General features: G+C 50.0%; 1 protein-coding gene across 1 annotated transcript in view; it reads right to left on the bottom strand.

Annotated features, from left to right (window-relative positions):
- Nucleotides 1-16,333, bottom strand: part of IGF2R (insulin like growth factor 2 receptor) — a 97,997-nt gene that overhangs the window by 72,305 nt on the left and 9,359 nt on the right. Inside the window, exon 2 of the mRNA XM_045805486.2 lies at nt 6,744-6,883. Coding sequence (XP_045661442.2) covers nt 6,744-6,883 — 140 coding nt within the window. The remainder of the gene's footprint in view (nt 1-6,743; nt 6,884-16,333) is intronic.

Here is a 16,333-nt window from a genome sequence, read left to right as displayed (position 1 = left end):
CCCCCCCCCCCCGGACAGCGGCCCCTTCCGGCCCTGTGCCCAGAGCTCCTGGGGGCTCCTCATAACAGCTAGGCCCGCCCTGAAAAGGAAACGCGGAGGGCCCTGGCCTCGGGCTGGGAGGGATCCAGCCAACCTTTGCCGCCGCGGCACGGGGCACCGGCATCCCTAAGCGCCAGGCCCCCATCAGCATCGCACCCGCCTGTTCACCTCGCCTTCTTCCTCTGCCCGCTCCGCCCGGTGGCCGGGACCGGCTGCCAACCGGGGCACTCGGGGAGAGGCCGCAGCGAACCGCGGCAGACAACCGCGGCAACCGGCCAGCCTGGCCGTCCTCCCCGGACGAGAGCCGGGTGAGGACTGTGGGGCCGCGGCCAGCACGCCAGGCCCACGGCCAGCTCCCGAGGACGGCGCCAAATGGGCTGGGCCGCGCTCGCCGGGCCCGCCAGACCGCGCCGGGTCCTCCAGACCGCGCGCCGGGCCCGCCAGACCACGCTCTCCAGGCCGGGTCCGCCAGACCAGACCGCACTGGCCGGGCCCCACCAGACCAGACCGCGCAGGGTCCTCCAGGCCGCGCTCTCCAGGCCGGGTCCTCCAGACCAGGCTGCGCGCGCCAGGCCCGCCAGACCGCGGTCTCCAGGCCGGGCCCGCCAGACCAGGCCGCGCTCGCCCAGGCCCGCCAGGCCGCGCCGGGTCCTCCAGACCGCGCTCTCCAGGCCGGGTCCGCCAGACCGCGCTGGGTCCGCCAGACCGCGCGCTGGGCCCGCCGGACCGCGCACTGGGTCCTCCAGACCGCGCGCTGGGCCCGCCGGACCGCGCCAGGCCCGCCAGACCGCGCGCGCCAGGTCCTCCAGACCGCGCTCTCCAAGCCGGGTCCGCCAGACCAGGCCGCGCTCGCTGGGCCCGCCAGACCAGGCCGCGCTCGCCGGGCCCGCCAGATCGCGCCGGGTCCTCCGGACCGCGCCGGGCCGCACGCGCCAGGTCCTCCAGACCACGGTCTCCAGGCCGGGTCCTCCAAACCAGGCCACGCGCGCCAGGCCCACCAGACGGCGCTCTCCAGGCCGGGTCCGCCAGACCAGGCCGCGCTCTCCAGGCCAGGCCGCGCCGGGTCCTACAGACCCTGCGTACCAGGCCCGCCAGGCCACGCTCACCAGGGCCCGCCAGACCGCGCCGGGTCCTCCAGACCGCGCTCTCCAGGCCAGGTCCGCCAGACCAGGCCGAGCTCGCCCGGGCCCACCAGACCAGACCGCGCTGGCGAGGCCCCACCAGACTAGACCGCGCCGGGTCCTCCAGGCCGCGCTCTCCAGGCCGGGTCCTCCAGACCAGGCTGCGCGCGCCAGGCCCGCCAGACCGCGGTCTCCAGGCCGGGCCCGCCAGACCAGGCCGCGCTCGCCTGGGCCCGCCAGACCAAACCGCGCTTGCCGGGCCCGCCAGGCCGTGGCGAGTCTGCCAGACCTCGGTCTCCAGGCCAGGTCCGCCAGACCGCGCCGGGTCCGCCAGACCACGCGCTGGGCCCGCCAGACAGCGCTCTCCAGGCCGGGCCCTCCAGGCCGCGCTCGCCCGGGCCCGCCAGACCAGGCCGCACTCACCCGGACCCGCCAGACCAGGCCACGCTCTACCGGCCAGGCCGCGCCCGGTCCTCTCGACCCTGCGCGCCAGGGGGCCCGCCAGGCCACGCTCGCCCGTACCCGCCAGACCAGGCCACGCTCTACAGGCCAGGCCGCGCCGGGTCCTGCAGACCCTGCGCGCCAGGCCCACCAGGCCGCACTCGCCCGTACCCGCCAGACCAGGCCACGCTCTACAGGCCAGGCCGCGCCGGGTCCTGCAGACCCTGCGCGCCAGGCCGCGCTCACCCGAGCCCGCCAGACCAGGCCGCGCTCCAGGCCTACCAGGCCTCGCCTGCAACCCTCGGCGTCCCCGGCCGAGCCCAGCCGAGCTCGCAACTCGGCCTCGCTAAGGCTGCAAGCCCTGGCAATCCCGACTTCGCAGGCGGCCTCAGGGCCCACCGCGCGGCCACCAGGCCTCCCCAACACATCGCTCAGAGCCTGTCAGACAGGCAGACAACCCTCCCCGTGCTAGTCACCAATGTGCTCTGGCAAGGTTTCCCTCATTACCCACTTTCCTTCCCTTCTTTATTGTGTCGTGTCCTTCAACGTGTACTATTCACATGTTCTTTCACCAAATGAAGAAAAGAATCCTCTCTACCCAATTTTTCCCTCCAGCTGCTGCCTCCTTTTTCTGCTCCTCTTTATATTAACACTCTTTAAGAGAGATTTCTATTCTTGCTACCACCAATTACCCACCCTGCTCAGATACTCCCCCTTGTCCCCTGCGCTGGCTGCTCCCTGAGCCACCTGACTCACTCCTTCAGCTCCAAGTCTTTGCTTTATTAAATGTCACTTTCTCAGCGATACTTACCCCCATTAAATATTCTCGAACACACACTCCTGAGACCTCCAGCACTCCTGACTCTCCCTTTTCGTTTTTACAGCACTCATCACGTTCTAGCGCACTACCTAGCCGCTGTGTGTTTGTCTATCCCCCACTTCACTGTTAGTATGTAAGCTCCACAAGAAAAGGGATTTTTGTCTGTTTTAGTGACTGATTCATCACGTATTTGTTATAAATAAATAAATGAATATTAAGTGTTGGCTGTTTCAAAATATAATTTATACATATATCTTTTAAGCTGTGACTAAACCAAGTAAAGCAGAATAAAATATACTACAATTTACTGAACCATTCCCATACAGTGAGGCTGTACCAGCATATTTGCCACAGTTACCAATGCTACCAAACCAAAACAAAAACCCAAAACAAACATCTTGTACCAAAATCTATATACAGTGCCAACTCCTCTACTGGTAGGGTTTACAAAAGTAGGTTATGGGAATATAGGTCTTAAAATTTAACAGCTATTGCCAGACTATCAGGAGAGACCATAAGACAAAAACATGAGTTATATCTAAAACTCAACCAGATTATCATCTTAAATATCCAAAAGAATTATATGGTTTTAAGAAAAGGAAAGAATACAGGGTTTAAGAGGAAGAGATTTTCACATCTTAAGAGTCAGAGATGCAAAATTCAATCCAGCAATCAACCTGGACGGCTGTTCTAGATTTCTCTGAGTGCACACAAGAATTGAACAATACAAATGTCATCTGAAGTCAGGGGCCAACCTCCTCAGAGTAAATGAAGGCACCTGATGCAGCAACTACAATGGGATTCCCTGTGTCCTACTCAGGTCACCAACAAGAAGCCAGTCAGAATCCCAGGCTCTGGCGGTAAGTAACCACAATTAACACTCTTTCCTGGTGGGTAGGTTACCTCAGTTCTGTGGGTTGGTAACAGGCTTCCTGAAGCAGAATCTATAGCTTTTAACCCTCAGAAAGATGAATTAAATTAAGACCAAAGAATTAACATTTGGGACAGCACGAGGTATGTGAACATACCCAGTGTTTTTACATACTGGCCATGTTCAACGTTGTAACTCCAATCAGTCCACAGGTTATGACGGAGCAACTGACTGAGACGTGTGACACAGTAGGACATCTAAGAGAATTTCAGGCTTACTACATTTATAAATTTAAACTACTGAATTTATAATTATTAGTGCTTAGGTTCTAATTGTCAGATCAAACACAGGAAGTATTTTAAAAGGAAATCAAATAGGTAAAACGCAAAAATCATTTTAAACGGTGGCCAAGATGGTTCAACTAGGTTGCAAACGTTGTTCACGGGTCCCCTAAAAATGACTGCTAAACTCTGCCAGATTTATACACGGAACAATATCATTTGCCTAAGGAAGAATTAATATATGATTTTTTAATCAAAAATAATGTATTGTTTAAACCAAAGTTGGGGTCTTAATATTCATTTCTAAGTACAAAAGCAGCCTTTATGGGCACCATAAAATGCACATCAACAATTATCTTTCCAAGAGTCACAGACGACCATCTTCCCCATAGCAATACAGGCATGTGCCCGTTTCTAGGCTCCTTGCCAATGCTCTATGATTCAACCATTTAAACTTCTGCCAATTTGATAGAAGAAAAATGAGATTTCATTATTGCTTTGATTTGCGTTTACACCTGGCTTACTAATGAAGCTGTACTGACCATTTGGGATTTCTTCTTTTGTGAACGGCCTGTCTTCAGACTTTGCCATTTTTCCTCGGGTTGCCTGTCTTTCTTATCATTTATTAAGAGACGCTCCTACCTCCCCTACATCACATTTCTATTTTGCTAGGTTTCTTCCCAATGTTCTATTGTCATTTTACTCTTAATTTTAACTGATCTGAAACTTCTGTTATAGGATATGAAGGAGGGGTCTAAAGCTGTTTCCTAATGCATAAATAGCTAAATTACACCCCAACTTTTGGTTATACTTAAGTTCTCTCTTTTTTTTTTTTTTATTTTTTTTTATCTACTGCTACACTAGCTCTTCTGGTCCTCCGATCTACTGGGAGCTCCAGTTTTTGTGGGCTTTCAAAATTCACATTTTTTCCTTTCTAGCAAGTTCATAAGAAGTTAGTTTCTCAGTTGTCTTCTCACAGCCAGGAGTTTGGATTTCCCATCAGGGTTCCCATTTTAGCTCTGCAACTGTCCAATGTGACCCTATGACTCACAAAACAACACGGCCCAGAATAAGTACCCAAGCTCTGGAATCCACCTGTCAACATTCAAATCCATAATCATGCAACCTCTGACAAGCTCCTGTATCCATTTTGTGCTTCAGTTTCTCCATTTATAAAAATAAGGGAAAATGAAGTCACCTACTTCAAAAAGTTGTTGAATGAACTAAATAAGATATTTTAATTAAATAACATAACGCCTGGCACATAAATGCACAACAAATTTAGTTATTATTTAGGTATGAAACCAAATTTATAATAACAAATTCCATTATTTCTATTATGTAACACAAACTGGCAAAATCAGATCTGATTCAAGATTATCTCTGTGCTACTATAAGGTCATTCACATTCATTCAAACTAGTTTGCTTTCGTGAGTTGAAGAACAGGGCAACGCAGAAAGTACCCATCATCTAACACACCATTCTCTCCCTTTGGGAGTGTGGAGCTCTGGGAAAAGTCTGTGTCATATGTGTCTGGGAGTAAAATGAGACTGGAAACTGCTAGTTGACATCACAGTCAACCTGTACATTAGCTTCTAAATCAGCTAGTTACCTTCCGGCCTCTTCCCTTTAACCAACCTCTCCTATTCCACTGCGCCCAGCTTTCTAAAAACACATTTCACCAGATCTCCTCCCCCATTACTGTCACAAAGAATCTATAATGGATCCACTACCCACATCTCAGAAAAAATCAACTCCCCTGCCTGGCTTTCAAAGCCAGCCCAACTTGGTCATTCTCAAATTTTGTTCAGCCATGCCAACTTCACAAATCATCCTCCTAGCGACACTCACTTGTCTGCATCCGGTATCCATCTATTACACTGTACTTTCCCATCAGCCAGAAATACCGTAGTCAAATATTATAATAAAGTCAAGAGGACGACTCCCTTTTCTCTTTCTGAAAACCTGAATAACAGTGACCAACAGGCCCACCTGTGGTCTCCCTGCCCAAATCATGGAAATAGAACAGCAGGAAGTTGGCCACCTCATTGGCACGTTTTTAAGCAGATCACAAAATAAAATTTGTCCAACCCAAGAGTTCAGAACCTGGTGCTTTCTCAGATCTCTGTCCCGAGCCTCAGCTCCCTCCTACTGGTGTTTCTAGTCTAGACAGTGCCCTTGTTGGGAGAGAGAGGAACCAACAGAAGTTGCCTCCACCAGCAGGCCACATAGACCTCACCCTTATCATTCCAAACATCACTTTCTAAAAGCCTTTTTAGCTGTGTTTAGGAATTTTCATTCAAAATGACAGAGCTACCACAGCAAGGCGACCCTCCCAAACTCCGAAAACTTGCCCGGTAGCCTCTCCCAGCTACCACACTGTCCCCAGTCACACAGTCTTTGCTTCATGACTGTCCTTCACCATCACATCTCACTGTTCAAACTGCCTGGTCCAAGGTCACCATGAACATTCATGCCACCAAACCCAGGGAAACACGTGCTGCTTTTAGGTCTGCCTTCCGCCTCTTCCTTTAAGCATCTCCCCCTTTCCTGCTCCATGTGACTCGGCAGGGCTGCCACTGTAGGCCAACTTGAACCCATCATCCTCACCAGAAGAAAGGGATCCTAACCCAAAAGGAGGGCATTTGGGGAAATGAAATGAGCCCTAAAAAAGGAAAGTTTGCACTTTTTTCTCCTGGACTGGCAGTCCTTAGGACTATTAAATTTTTACTGGTCATTTTACCAATGACCACCTTTGAGCACACATAAATACAGATTCAAAGAAACACAGAAGAAAGCAGAAACATAGAAGGGGGCAAAGGGGTTGGGCACTAGAAGAAATTAGTGTGAAGCAGGGAGAAAAGTAAAGACAGGGTTTAAGAAAAACATGAGAAGGCAGAGCTAGCTATCTAGGGAACAGCCTTCCATATCAATAAATACAAATGTGCATAACTCTTCATGATTGCTCATGATTATTATTCCACTAGATGGAAGTAACCTAATTTGATCTCATGTTGGACACACGTAAACTGTTACTTTAAACCACAATAAAACAGAAAATGTGTATTACATATTACAAGCATGCATAAGCATATGTGTAGATAGCTATAGGCATTTTTGCAAAACTGGGATCCTGTACATGCAGTAACTTAAGGGTAGTTCTACTTACCCACGGAATGATAGCTGCTTGCCTTCAAGTCGTACATACAAACAGCACTGGATGGCCCACACTGGGCAATATCCACATTTCCACAGATGCTGATCTTATAACGCATGTTATTTTTGGTATCGACAGCTTCCCATGTATAACTAGAAAAGAAGAAAAACAATTTGTCACTGTCACTGATCTGCCAATAATTAAACTTCTCCCTAGTTTCACATGCAAGCCACATTTACTTAAGACTACCACAACCTAGAAGACATACTTTCATTAGCCAAAAATACTAAAGTCAAACTATGTTAAGTTGAATAGAAGCCAGGGCAGAAACCACTAAATACCACCTCACTCTGGTTCAATCCGCCCTGAAGCTGCCACAAGACTGACCATCATCAAAATATTTAAAAATTCTACAATTTAAGAATATCAGCTCTCAGAAGTAACTGCTCAAGAATCATGGTGAATGTAAGATAGTAACCTTCCAATCACACTGGAATGCTAAAAAGCCAAAGGGACTGTTTGTAACTTTATGTTATACAAAAACTAGTTATAGCATGAAAGACAATTTTCTTCTGCTTTTACCTTTTACAGCTACAGTTCAGATCCAAACTGACAAGATGAAGTTGTGCAATGAATCGACTATCTGACCCAAAATCAGACAAAATTTACTTTAGCTTGATCCACTCCATCAAGCATTTAACTCACTCTCCGTTCAAGCCTCTGGGCAAAGTAAATACTGAGTTAATTGTTCAGGAGTCAATCTGCATACTTGGGACAAAATAATGGTTTGTCAGTTCTGTCAAAACAATTATTCTCAATACTCCACTCTTCCTGGGGAGAATGTTTTGTCCATTTTGTAAAATAGGGGTCATTTCCTCAGCAAGGCTAAAGACAGGAAATGAGGAAAGTAACTAAAAAGCTCCTTGCAAAATGCAAAGATACTGGATTAATTCAAATGCACTGCTGAAGAGAAGTTACATATGAACTGCTTAGCTTCAGCCTACTCAGGAGTTGGTGGGGGGGGGGGGAGGTTGCTAAGCCCTGAGACCACTCAAGTGTAGGAGTGTATCTCTCCAAAACAGTACCACCTTGATGGTAGAAAGCGCTGGCTCACAGAAGCAGCAGTGCTCTTCCCAGAGCCCCCCTTCCCCTGGGCCGTGGGACAAAGACACGCACAAAACACTAGGCAACATGGCTCTCCCTGCCTCAAGGCAGCCCTCCCCTCCCCCCATAGCCCTGTCCAGTAAGGGAGGAGCCCCAAAAGTGGGGTTGTTGCCAGGCAAGGAGCAAGCACTCTCCTGAACCTAGGGCTGGGGACTGATCAAATTTACCTGCCAAGAAGCGAAGGGACATAAGTACACGGAAGCACTCAGGTGGGGTGGCAGAATGCTCCCCTAGTTCTGAGAGCCATGGCTGGAAACCTGAAAAACAGGCTGGTGTGCTCCAACAGTGCTGGCCTGGAGGTAAAGCCAGGCTCAAGCAGTTACCACTGAAAGATGCTTCTTTTTTCAAGTATAGTTGATACACAATGTTACCTTAGTTTCAAGTGTGCAACACGGTGATTCAGTATCTCTAGTCCTTATGCTGCGTTCACCACAAGTGTAGCTACCATCAGCCACCCGACAAGCCTATGACAATATCGCTGACCACATGCCCTATGCTGTGCCTTTTAGCCCCGGGAACTGGAAGCCTGTACCTCCTGCTCCCCTTCACCCACTTCGCCCATCCCCCTACCCTTCTTCCCTCTGTAACCACCCATTTTGAACTCAGCTTCTTTATCAGTAACCCCTTAGAGTTATCTCCTAAAGGCAGGAAGGCTAAAGGCAAAAGAAAATAACTCAAGTACTACCAGGCATGAGAAAATCATCAATAAAGGCCTGTTTCCTTTGACCTTCACTAACCTTTATTCATTTGCTTCACAAATATTTAAGGACTTCCTGCGGAGGCACTCAGGGGTGCAGCAATGATCAAAGCAGACCAGAAAAATCCCTGCCCCGCTGGAGTAGTACTGGGGGGGGGGGACAGAAAATAAACAGGTAAACAAATTCACATACTCGTATGCTGCCTGCTCTAGCAAAAACAAATCACGCGTGCTGGGAAATGAACAAGGGCCTACTTTAGACTTGAAAGTCTTCTGAGATAGTTATTTGTCCTGGGACTCGAACAACAAAAAGAAGCAAGTCAGGGGAAGATATGGAGGGAAGAATATAACAGCGGATGGACTAGCCACTGCTAGGCCCTGCGGATGGAATGAACTTAGCACCCTTTTGGAAGAAGGCAGTGTGGCTGTAGCAAGTTGGGGGAGGAGAGCAGCAGTGGGGGAGGCCCAGGCTGTTTTTCTGGGATATTAGACATCGAATCTAAAGCCTTAATAGTGACGTCATGAAAGTGTTTCACAATTTAAATATATGAGAGAGGTATATAAAGGTATCATTTTAGAATGAATCAACTGCTAGGAATCAACTCTAAAGAAATCCACACAGTACCTAAAATGCTATACTTTTCTTAAAAACAGAAATCCACTGTTGATTTTGCAGAGGTGAGATTTAAACAAGGTAGTTGTAAAGAGTGTGTGTTTAGGGAGCAGAAAAGAGATGAAAAAAGATGAAAATGGGGAATATTGCCTTGATTATCTGGAAATCAGTGTACCTAGAAAGAAAAATGTTGCTCTATTCAATTTTATTTCTTTCCTCCATTTGCATTTCATAATTGCTTTGTCAAGACTTATCAAAACGATAAGTGGTTATGGGAGTGAGGAGTGAGAAGGATCCTATGAAAGTATCCGAGTGCTGGCTTTTTTTCTGGGGGTTGATAGAACCACTTACTACACTGCAGCCCCTCCAGGCTGGCACCCTCAACGCCACTCACAATCCCAACTTCAAACACCTGGGTGTAGAGTCCTTCATCACATCACTTAAAAATGAAGGAACGACCACAGCGTGTTTCTAATCTATACTACACCACACCTCTGGAAGAAAATATTTGCAAGCCATGTAGAAATGCAGTCAACACACACACACACACACACACACACACACTCTCTCTCTCTCTCTCACAACAGTGCATGGGTGCGTGTTTTAAATGTGTCTACTATACCAAGATCTCTTGCAGCAAGATAGATATGAGAGCCCAGAGGGCATTTCCTTGAATCTCTAACACTCAAACCAGTATAAAGTCTTCCAGGTCACTTCGGCTCTACACTATCCCCCACTCCCTCCAAGGGAAATGACGGGATACAAGGAGGTGGAAGAGGGAGAACCGCAAAGGCCCAAGGAAGCAGTTGGTCAATGGGAAACAGCACCCGGCAGCCCTGCCCACAGACCCAGGCTTGCGAAACCTGGCCAACATCCCCAGAGGAGGCAGCCCAGTCCCAGTAGAACTGCTCTTCTGGAGGCACCATCTGTGTGAGAACTTTGGCTTTGAAAATGAGCAAAAGCAAGCAGGTCCTTGCCATTCTACCCCATTTTCCAGAGTGTAAAGCGCAGTAAGTAAGCCAATGGACCTCTCCCATTCCCAAACAATCCAAGTTCATTTCAGTGCACACCTGACGCTTCTAGATACACGTGTAGACCCAGGAAGTCCTCTGAACCCACAGCTGGGACGCCAGCACTACTGGCACTGCCCACACCCAATGCTGGGTCTTCTTAGGTGTCCCCAGCTGCACGGCTCCTCAGGGCAGGCGTGGCCTCCCCGCGCCCAACACTGCGAAGGAAAGCTGCGGTGGGCCAGGACGGCAGCACGGTACAGCTCTCCCAGCAAAGCCACCCTTCTTCCACCATCCTGAGCACCTCGGCCCAGGAGCCAAAGATCCCGAGGCTCTGAAGATCCCTTGCCCAACGTCACACAGTTATGAAACGTGCCAGGTCCAGATATCTGAGTTCCAAGGACAAGTGTTTAACCACCAACATGAACTGCCTCATTTATTTTCAATTCTTAAGTTTTTTTAACTTCCCAGAAAATAGTTTCAGTTACAACACTGCAACTGACAAAATAGTCCACAGAACTTTAGTTTAAATCTTGTCACAATAAATGCCACTAGAATGACAGATCCCGCATTGTGTAGACTCCCAGCGGGAGCGAATCCACCTGAGGCTGGCCCCTGGGGAAACGCCCTGAACCTGTGGGAGACGCAGGCTGCCCCGTGCCACACTGCCCAAGAGACCGTTAACTTTCCAAACTCAAGTTCTCCTCCACGTTTGACACTTCTGCTGCTCTCTAGCCCCGTCCACTTCTGCTGCTCTTTTGCACGCTTCGAACTGCCAAGCACCAAAGGTGCCACGTTCTGCAGATTCTCTTCCCTCACCCACTGGTTTCTAAGGAAAGAGTATCACTCCCGTCAGCCCCCTTCCCACAGCTGCCCTCGCCCCCTTGGTGGATCCAAACTGGTTGAGGACTTCACTGAGAGGGACGCACATCTCTGACTCTCCTTCAAAATGAGTCCTCAGCTCAGCAGAGAGCTGCCCTTTGATACCCCAACCCAGAGCCCAACAGTGTCACCAGCGACTCGGACATATCCCACCGTCACTCCTTCAGATCTGGCAGGGAACAAGGGCAGAGGTCAGACACAGGGCCAATGACTTTAAGACATCTGATTTTAAGTGACTTCTGCTCCTGAAATATGCCCTAAACCTGGGCAATTAGTTTCACCATAAAAACTGAGCACACAGGCCAAGTCCTTCCCTTAAAGACAGCTTAAAACTGTCTGCCCCTGACTGCAAACCCCACGGCCTCCGCCGAGAGTGTCCTGGACGACCACAGTCAGTCTGAGTCTGTTCAGTGGCACAGAGGTTCCATTTTAACCTCATTTGGTTTAAATTTCATAATATCCTGAAAGGTGCCGGCAGATTACCAGTGAGAAGGCGGCACACAAGCAGCGCACTGTCAGCCAAGCCCGAGACAGGACGGCGTTTCTACCTTCCCAACACTGCTCCAGCCAACGCCACGCGCGGGACCCGTCCCGCTCAAGAACACACCCGTCCAGCAGCAGCAACAACACGGCAAGGCCATCTGACCCACACAACTGCCCACAGTCCAGAAGGCTTAAGGAAGAAACACAGGGCCATCTGCGCTGAATGAGGTCGGTACGTCTGTCCGGAAGGAAGAAAATTCAAAAGACAAAGGCAGAGAGGTACAACTGGACAAAATGTGTAAACTATTTGAGGTTGGTGTCTTCCTGGGACACCTCTCTGGTTTTCCTCTCTGTCATCACTGAATATCTGCAAAACTGCAGTATCTTGCAAAATAGAATTTGAGTTTCTTTCATTTTTAAAACATTTTAAAATATTTTTAAAACATCTAAAATAAAGTACATAAAACTCCATTATAAAATGTAGGATATGTCCAACCTCTTAAAGGAAAAAAAAAATCTTAGAAGACTGAGCTCCTTCCCCCAACACAAAACAGCCCCATGAACCCTCATGCGCTCTTTTTCACACTTTCTGCCACAAAGCCACACTCCTGAAATATACCTTAGTTCCGTCACACTCCATGCGTCTTGGGGTTATGGTAATGGTCATGAAGCTATTAAACTTTTTATTACTGGCCTACAATTAATTATTGGTTTATAAAGCAGTATAGAGGTATGATGGAATCAGTAATAAAATTAATAAGCATGTGTGAATCTATAATTTGGTTTCTTAAAAAAAAAAAAAGAACAAAGCTCGGTAATACATGGGCTAAAATCACACAGCACAGTAATTGGCTAGAGGAATGTTTTTCTGAATCCAGAGTGAGCAGTGAACCTAAAATTTTAGGGACAAAGTCTTTCCAACCTGAACATCAAAAAAAGATTTTCCTATTTTTGGCCTGCATCCAAGTCCTCTTGCAGAATATTCAGGAAATCGTTTGGCTCACTTCTGCCCCTTATCATTACCAGAAAGTTTCTCAGCTCGTATATCCAGCTCGCTAACCTTCAAAAATCTGGAACAGTCTCCTAGACTTAGAAAGGGGGGTTAAGGGGGGAACACAGGGGGAAAGGAGGGCGTGGAAAGAGGCAGGATTTCCAAAATGGACATTTGCAACAGAATGTCAAGAGCTTAATGCAACCACTGTTGTCAACAACTTTCTGTGGCTGACGCTACAAGAGAAGGATCCGATTGGGCATGATAAATCTGCACCCTGGTCTCAAGGCCAGGGGACACATGAGTTTGACACAGCATGGCAAAAGCTTATATAGGAAGTACTTCACTTCCTATTCTAACAAACCCACAAAGCTGTGGATAAAGATATGGGGCCTGAACCAAAAAAAAAAAGCAAGAAAGTGCCAGACATTAGTTTTTGGTTTTCCCGGGTGGCTACGCAGGGTCTGGGAGCAAGAAGCCAGGTGGCTAGACAGGGGTCTGCTGGAAGCAAGGCTCTAAGTCCGCACCAGGGCTGAAGGAGCCGGGGGTGGGCAAGGGGGTGGCCCAGTGAAGTTTTAAAACCAGCACGACGAGTGACTCACAGAGGTCATGTGAAACAGAGAGGGGGGTGAGCTTCACTCGGAAAGGTGCCACAGCAAGTGGAAGGAGCCCCCAGCCATGGCTCCGACTCCCGCCCCACCCTGACCCGCTGTGTGGGACACGCTTCATCTCCCGATCCCCGACTTCCTCATCTGTGAAACTCGGCTGCTGCACAAAGTCACTGTGAGGAAAAGCACGACCAGGAACGTTGGAACTTTTGAGGGACTCGGAGTTAAGGCTTTCATCTGATCAACAGAAGGCTTCAGGCTGCTTAAATATGGAGTTTACCAAAAAAAAAAGGTACATTGGCTTAGAGCCTCCTAAAGGAATGTCACGTAACACTGGCCAGGAAGTGGAGGGGGCAGGCCCCTGTCTTGGGCCATCTCCACAGACCTGGGAGAACTCAAGACAGAGACTGGGGGCCGGGGGCGCCCAGGACACACACACACACACACACACAGAGACACGCATGCGAACACCTGCTGCCTCCTGGGATCTCTCAGGACAAGACAGCCACTTTGGGCCTACCCACGCCTGGGCCATGTAGCCACCAGCTGCCACCAGAACAGAGGCCTGACGAATCTGGAACTCCGGCAGAGGAGCAGGGGCAAGAGGACCGGACACACCCTTCCTAAGGAGGCTCCATTGCAGTGCAAGGTGTGGAATTCTTAGTGAACTGGCAATGGCCCCCCGCACAATGCAAAACTCTCAAAAAGGACCGCCTGTCCTTCCTCTGCTCCGCCTGTGGCACTTTTGCTCGGGTCAACCCTACGGTATCAGGATGCAGGCCCGTACTTCAACCCTAAACCCTCTGTGAGTTTTTAAAAATCAGAGTAAATTACCTGGATGTTCACAGACTCTGTTCCTCATAAGCATAAAGAGAAGATGGATTCCAGGCTAAACCTCCTTAATTATACGGATGCCTGAATTCAACTGCTTTTAAAGCCAACCCAGCAGCCCACGGCACAGAATTCAAGACATAATGCTCAGTCCCCTCGTAAGCTGTCACCGGTGTCCCAGAAAAACCTCCCAGCCCCAGTGCCATTCCTTCAGAGACCGAACCATCAGGGAAGGTCTGCCCTCCTAGCTGCTGGGCGGTCCGCTCAGCCGCGCGACAACGACGAGGCTGCCATCCGGTGCCCAGTCTTCACCAGGCCGGTGCGGTTGACACAGGAGAGAAGTCTCTGCTCTGAAGATGCTGGGGTCAAATGTCAGGCTGGCACCTACAGCTCAGCAAAACCTAACACCAGCTGGGAACAGGAAACACACACACACACAGGGCACTCTTTAGTGCCAGGCCAGGTCTCACCTTCATGAATTCATTTCAAAAGAACGGCATTATCTCACCTCATCCTCAAGAGCTTTTCTGAAGAATAAGGGAAACATCTGCTGGGCAACTCTGTGCCCCGCACTTTTGCTGAATGATCTGCAAACACTGTCCCTCAACTTCACCCAACCTCTCCAGGTAGGTGCTGTCCCCACTTCAGACACAGAATGACAGCCCTCTGAGGTCCGTGACCTTGCCTTCTGTCACAAGCTGAGAAAGTGGCGAAGCCGGCACTTGAAAGAGGCCTGTCCTGCCTTAGAGCACATGTACCTCCACGACATGGCCACAGGAGAAGCGTCACCAACCGAAACGTGACCTGAAGAGAAAAGGCGGCCATTTGCTAAACTGCTACCCTCAGCAGATATCCTGCTTCTTGGTTCACTACAGAAATTAGAACAGAAACTTCCGCATTTCCATCAAATCTACCAGTCTACCTGCACCGTCCTCACACACTCCCCTCACTAAGGCCCGCCCTTCGTGGTGCCCTGGCTGCCAGAACTGTCCCCTACCTGGGGACAGCACCCGGGGTTTGTGTCCTCTCTTCTCCTTCCGTCTGTCCCTTCACCCCGGATCACCAATCTTTCTCTCTGGGCTGGATCACTCCCTTCAGCGTACCAACCTGTTGTAAGAGATCCTGCTTTTTACAACACTCCCCCTTGACCCCACACGCCAGCGCAGCACCCACCCATGACCCTGATCCCTTTACAGCAAACACAGCATAGCCATCCTATGCTCTCACGTTCCCTCAAAGCCAACTGGGCTTTCACCCGCCTCTCCACCAAAACCTGTGTCGCCATCACTGAAGACCTCTGCACGGCCAAATCCACTGGTCACTTCTCGGTCCTCGTGGTTCTCCGTGCCCCACGTTTGACACACCCAACCACTTTCTTCCTACAACTGGGCCTTCCCTGGGCTTCTAGAACACTGTGCTCTCTTGGTTCTTGTCCCATCTCCCTGGCAGCTCTTCATCAGCTTCCCCTACGGGTTCCCCGGCATCCGGCAGACCTCTAAAAACAGGGTCCCTCAGACTTGGCCTCCTCCGCTCCCTAAGTACTCACTCCAGTGCTTTCCAGCTACGCAACAGCAGCTCCCAAACTGACACTCCCAGCCCGAGGCACTGCCCTCAACCGAGAGCCAGGCACAGCTCCGGCTGCCCGCTCGACCTCACCACTCAGATGCTACAATGCATCTCAACATCAACATGGCCACACCGAGCTCCCTCTCTCCCCCAAACCTGCCCTCCCCATAGTTCTCCCCATCTCTGAAAACAGCAACTCCAATTACACAGACTAAATCAGAAAGTCCATCAGCTCCACCTTCAAAATATCCCATTTTGACCACTCTTCACCACACCACTTGCTACGACCCTGGTCCACTCTACTGTAACTTCTTACCTGGTCTATCAAAAAGTCCCAGCTTTCCCCTTTGGCCACCCCCACCCTATGTCACTCCTCTGTTCAAAATCCTCCCAGGGCTCCCACCTCCCCTGGCATAAAAGCCAGAGTCACTATAATGGCCTATGGGACCTGGCCCCCAGCTGCTTCTCCATCTTCCCTCCGGCCCTCTCCTTCTGTTCCCTCAGCCACTCCTCCTGCTCCAGCCACAACGGCCCCTCTGCCATGTCCTAGCCACATGAGTGAGCTCCCTGCCAGAGCATGTGATACGTGGTCCCCAGTATGAGACACCTCCTTCGAGGTCTCTGCTTGTACGTCATCTTACAGAAAGGCCTTGGAGGAATGCACCCTTCCTTAAAAAGGGGCCCCGCCCACAGCTCTTCCCACCCTCAGTGTCAACCAAAGGCCAACTCTACAAAGACAGAAAAGAGAACCACCGTG

The sequence above is a fragment of the Ursus americanus genome, chromosome 11 (genome assembly GCF_024610735.1).
Source record: "Ursus americanus isolate L20-20 chromosome 11, mUrsAme1.1.p, whole genome shotgun sequence".
NCBI classification, from domain to species: Eukaryota; Metazoa; Chordata; class Mammalia; order Carnivora; family Ursidae; genus Ursus; species Ursus americanus.
This window is presented reverse-complemented; position numbering and strand designations above follow the sequence as displayed.